This window comes from Hemiscyllium ocellatum, chromosome 33 (genome assembly GCF_020745735.1).
Source record: "Hemiscyllium ocellatum isolate sHemOce1 chromosome 33, sHemOce1.pat.X.cur, whole genome shotgun sequence".
Taxonomy (NCBI): Eukaryota; Metazoa; Chordata; class Chondrichthyes; order Orectolobiformes; family Hemiscylliidae; genus Hemiscyllium; species Hemiscyllium ocellatum.
The window spans coordinates 23534130-23539357 of record NC_083433.1 but is presented as its reverse complement, the minus strand read 5'-3'; the positions used below and the strand labels follow the sequence as shown (position 1 = coordinate 23539357).

The following is a 5228-nucleotide window of genomic DNA, read 5'->3' as shown; positions in this document are numbered from 1 at the left end:
ATTATTTACTTGTCTATGCTATTTAACTATGTGATCTGCTTGTATTACTCGCAAGACAAAGCTTTTCACAGTGCCTCAGTTGATGTGACAATAAATTCAATTCAGTGCGATTGCTGGTCAATGGTAATTTATCACATATAGCTCCAGTTCCCTGTACCTCTACACCTTCTTTGGAATTGTGCACTCTATTTCATCTTGCCTTTGCTTCCTATCAATGTGTCACATCAGCCTTAACCTACATCCAGAACATCAACCTGAGCTACGAATCTTCTCAAAACTCGCTAACATCTTCCTTTTCTGCACCAAATTTAAGACCATAAGACATAGGAGTGGAAGTAAGGCCATTCAGCCCATCGAGTCCACTCTGCCATTCAATCATGGCTGATGGGCATTTCAACTCCACTTACCAGCATTTTCCCCGTAGCCCCTTATTCCTTGTGACATCAAGAATTTATCAATCTCTGCCTTGAAGACCTTTAGTGTCCCGGCCTCCACTGCACTCTGTGGCAATGAATTCCACAGGCCTACCACTCTCTGGCTGAAGAAATGTTTCCACACTTCTGTTCTGAATTTACCCCCTCTAATTCTAAGGCTGTGTCCACAGGTCCTAGTCTCCTTGCCTAACGGAAACAATTTCCTCGCATCCACCCTTTCCAAGCCATGTATTATCTTGTAAGTTTCTATTAAATCTCCCCTTAATCTTCTAAACTCCAATGAATACAATCCCAGGATCCTCAGCCGTTCCTCGTATGTTAGACCAACCATTCCAGGGATCATCCGTGTGAATCTCCGCTGGACACGCTCCAGTGCCAGTATGTCCTTCCTGAGGTGTGGGGACCAAAACTGGACACAGTACTCCAAATGGGGCCTAACCAGAGCTTTCATTTACTGTTTGCTCCCCCAAGGACCCAGCCTGCGCTCCTCGCAAGTTCAGAATATTTCCAAGTTCTGTGTCATCTGCAAATGTTGAAACTGTGCCAGACCTGCAGCAATGATCTGAGAGCCGGCGAGGGGGTGGGATGATGGTGCTCTGTAAGGACGGGCCACCCAGCTACAAAGAGCTTGGTGCCGAAGGTTAGTCGTTCCTCTGCTGGGTGTTTTGTCACTTCTCTGTTATGTCTGTGAACTCGGCAGCCTCCTGCCCTGCTTCGCTGAGCGCGATCGTCAAGGATGCGGCGATAATGTGTGGGTTTAAATGGAGTCTCCGGCGCCTGAAGCTCACTCAGCCGCCCGGGGAGGTGACGGACAACGGCGCAGATGCCTCGGGAGCTCCCTCGCACCGCTACGACCCCCTTTCCCTGTCAGGCCGTTATCGTTTTCCTCCTGCTACAGTCCGGATCGTTAGCACAGCCGCGAAGTCGCTCTGCGGATGCCCAGGCGGGAAGGCCGGGTACCCGGCTCCGGCCTACTCCACGCCCAGGGTCCGAGGCCGAGGCCGAGACCGCTTGGGGTAGGATGAAGGTTTCGAACAGCGTCCGGCCCTACTCCCTCAGCCTGAGCGACGACCATTACCGTTACTCACCGAGACCGAAGCAACTCAACTCGAAGAGGCTTAGGAAGCTCCTCGGTCCCTCCTTCGACCCCTTCTGGATGTCGGTTACGGGTCGCCATGGGAACGAGAGTGAGCGCGGCCACCTGCCGCAACTGAGCGGCGAGCTCGCGGCCGCGGCACTGCGGCTGCGCGGGAAGCTCTGGCACGAGGCTCAGCGGTTGGAGCCGGCCGCCGTGGCCAGCGAGGCGGTTAAGGCCCAGTGGAGGCGCTGGCTGGTGCGCGAGGCTATCTGTCCCCTCACGTCCCAGTGGGTGGACCTGGGGGCCATTTTCTGGCCGAGGTGGGTGAGGCATACCGACTGCGACACGGGCCGGGCCAGCTGCTTCTGGCCCCCGGGCATGAGCTGCACACAAGCCGAGTGGGCACACATCAAGCTGCTGGTGTGGCACTGCTGGACGGTGAAGGAACGAGTGAGGGTAGCGCAGCAGTGCACCTGGAGGCAGGTACCTTACCCTGTAGTGACCGCTTGTAAGTGCTCCTGTCGGTGAAGCCATCCTGCTGGCTGTTCATCCTCCCTTTGCAACCATCGTGCAGCCCCCCCTCCCCCTCCCCCATGCCAGGGAGGGCTATTTCCCACCTCTCAAACTGCAGTTAGAGCAGGGAACCCTGTAAATTTGTCTTTGACATGATCACAAGGTCACTGGATTGAAACTTTTTCTCTACTTTCAGCCCAGAACAAGGGAAGAGGACAGAACCTTAAAATTCAAGCCAGGCCATTCGAGGGTGATGCCAGGAAGCATATTTCATACAGAGGGTGAGGGCAAATCTGGAACTGTCTCTCCACTAAAATGCTGTTGAGGCTGCAGACTCTATTGAGTATTTCTAAATTGGAATGGATAGGTTTTTATTACCACTATGCCACTAACTTACCCTCTTCTTGTAGGGAGAATTTATTTCAATTGCCTCCTACATCTCCGTTATCAACACAGGCCTCCGTTTTCTGACTGACTCACCAACACAGGGCCCAAGACAGACTCACTCAGTTTTTGTTTTGGGAGGTTGGTGAGTGAAGAAGTCACATGGAATCGGAGTCTTTCCTGTAAATACATCACAATTTGCTTTTCTGAAATCCTCACTCCCAGAGCCCATTGGATTGTGCGACTCTCCCAGTTATGGTCACTCCTTCCTAGAGAGACATTATCACCCTTACGTCTCACAGTCACCTTGCGTGCTGTTAGCCTTGATTTTCCTCTCTCTGGCAGACTGGAGCAGCCAGGCACCTGAAGAGATTGTTGTGGTGCCTGATTTACCCAATAATTGTGTACTGGATATGGCAGCAATTAATTGGAACTGTACAGCGACCAGCTGGGAACAAAATCTGCAAGTCATTAACTCAAATGTGTCTCCCTATGTTTCTTCGAACAGTTTTGATCCTCAAAGTTCGAAGCCATGGGGATGGATCAGGGGAGAGGAATTCTCATTTCAAAGAGCTTGTTCAACAGCAAGGCTGCTGATCTCAGGATCACAGATGATTGCAGTGTAAAAGAAGGCCTATGGCCCATCATGTCTACAGTGGCACTCTGAATGCTCCTCTCACTTAGTACCACTCTGCTGCCTTCTCCTTGTAACCAGGACATTCTTTTTTCAAACACATGACTAATTCCCTTCCGAGTGCCTCAGTTGAATTCCATGTACAGTATGATTCTGGGATAGGTGAGTGCAGTGGACAATATTTGACTGAAACCTCCAGGAATATGTCCAACCAGAGTTGGCAACTCACATTGCAAAGCCTCCTGACATGTTTGATGGTGAATACAGTCTTGTAAGAACGAGAGAGTTAGGAGAGGCAAGGTTTCCTGAATCTGCTCTATCATTTAATAAGATCTTGGCTAATTTGACTGTGGTCTCAACTTCACTTTCCTGTCTGGCTTCTTTGTCAATCAAATATCTATCACGCATTATATTAGCACATTGAAATTGTTTAAAAAGGGACAAATATCATTGATTTTAGTGAGAAAGAGAGGATCTGTTCCTTAACAACGACAAATCAGGATCATGCTCCTCATGGTAACAGTAGCAAGAGTTTGATGTATAGGGTGGTCTTGATTATGTCCATAACCATGAGACCTGTAGATTGATAGGATCAATAGAGAGAAACTCCTTTCTGCTGGAGGGCACATGAAAAGGGGATATAATTGTAAAAGCAAGTTCCAAGCCATGAGGCAAAAACTTTTTGTTTACACAATGAGATGGAATTGTGAAAGCCCTTCACTTCAAGCAGTCATACGACTTGAAACAATCATTTTAAATCTGCAATTGATTTTCTTTTGCTGGGTGGCATATTATGAATAGAGAGCCTTAGAATACAGATAAGTCATGATCTCAGTGAATGGCAGAACTCCTCCTGTTGCTGTAGTCCATTAATGTACTGTCTTATCAATATGCAACATTTGACTCATACTGCCTAATGATTTATAAAGTATTTAGACCTCACTCAATGATATGTGTCGAATTCTTTGCAGAAGAGTATGAAGGATCGGAATGTAATTTGCTGGTTTGTGAGATTTGACTGGGACCCAATGGAGTGAATTTGGGATTGGCATGGCTAGTTCTGGCCACACATTAATGATGTGGAGGTGCTAGTGCTGGATTGGGGTGGACAAAGTCAGAAATCACACAACACCAGGTTACAATCCAACAGGTTTATTTGAAATCACAAGCTTTTGGAGCATAGCCCCTTCTACACCTGATGGAGGGGCTACACTCTGAAAGCTTGTGATTTCAAATAAACCTGTTGGATTAGAACTGGGTGTTGTGATTTCTAGCACAATTTGATAAGCAACATCTAATTCCTCCTGAAACACCTGGTGTGGAGTGGAGAGGGCAGGTCAGAGGATGTCCTCATGGGTCTGCTCCTGGGCCTGGCCAAGCTGGCCATAAGTAAGTTTATAGGCACTGCTGGTCACTGGCCACTCACATGTTTCCTTTCTTCCTGGTGGTGGAATATAAATAAAGATTTGCACACTTGTTCTTCACTGTGTCCAACATCTACATACACACGACATGGGTGCCGGGAAAAGAAAAACAGGAGTGTCAGACATCCTATTCACTCTTAAGAACTGTCTCTGATGAAGCTGGATCAATGTCAAGGACTCTCATCTTTAAAAAAATCCTGCCGAAAGCAGAACATCAAGTCAGGGAAGTAGGAACAAATCTTTTGAATAAGAAGCTGAACCACGTAAATATCAGTGCTGATGAGGAGAGGCTTGCAAGTGGGAAGAAGGGGACACAAGCAAAATTTGGGAATGACAGATACAAGTCCGAATGGGAGTTCTTTGTACAAGATCAGGTTGGATCAGTCGTCATCATTCCCATGTTTTATTGCCTTTCTCTTTTGGGAGGGTTCCGAAACCAATGCTGGTGTCAGAGCTTAGAAAGAATGTCCTCAGGATCCTGAAAAGCCTTCCTATCCAGATTCTTTATGTTTGATCTGATATACATCTCTGCAGCCACAATGTGAGAGTTCTTTCAAAGTCGTACTTTTACACTGTGCATTACTTTCTCCACTGGTCATTCAGGTCTCTCACTATAGGTGGCAGCAACATCCTCCTGAAAGGAAACATTGGCAATGGACTTCAATGCTGTGAAATTATCAGAGGGACAGGAATGGCAGAGAAAACAACTGGAAAGAAGAGAGGGAGGGGTGGAGTGAGGAGGTGATGGTGAAGGGACAGAG

At 47.8% G+C, this 5228-nt stretch overlaps 1 protein-coding gene across 3 annotated transcripts; it reads left to right on the top strand.

The window, feature by feature from the left end:
• The first annotated feature begins 818 nt into the window (after positions 1 to 818).
• LOC132831397 (noggin-like) lies at positions 819 to 3985 on the top strand. 3 transcript variants are annotated; one of them, XM_060849519.1, is made up of 3 exons: positions 819 to 1995; positions 2222 to 2306; positions 2918 to 3985. In XM_060849519.1, the coding sequence occupies exons 1-3, from the start codon at positions 1258 to 1260 to the stop codon at positions 3004 to 3006; spliced, it is 912 nt and encodes a 303-aa protein (XP_060705502.1). In that variant the 5' UTR covers positions 819 to 1257; the 3' UTR covers positions 3007 to 3985. The 3 variants fall into 3 exon arrangements, 2 of the variants coding, with proteins under 2 accessions (XP_060705502.1, XP_060705504.1); XR_009646493.1 differs by having other exon boundaries at positions 819 to 2306; positions 2436 to 2981; XM_060849521.1 differs by lacking the exon at positions 2222 to 2306 and having other exon boundaries at positions 2918 to 2955.
• The last annotated feature ends 1243 nt before the right edge of the window (positions 3986 to 5228 follow it).

Coding starts and splice junctions, on each gene's coding strand:
- LOC132831397 (XM_060849519.1), top strand. CDS start 1,258: ATGCCTCGGGAGCTCCCTCGCACCGCTACGACCCCCTTTCCCTGTCAG. Junction 1,996..2,221: donor AGCAGTGCACCTGGAGGCAG/GTACCTTACCCT, acceptor CTCTACTTTCAG/CCCAGAACAAGGGAAGAGGA. Junction 2,307..2,917: donor AAGCATATTTCATACAGAGG/GTGAGGGCAAAT, acceptor TTCTTCGAACAG/TTTTGATCCTCAAAGTTCGA.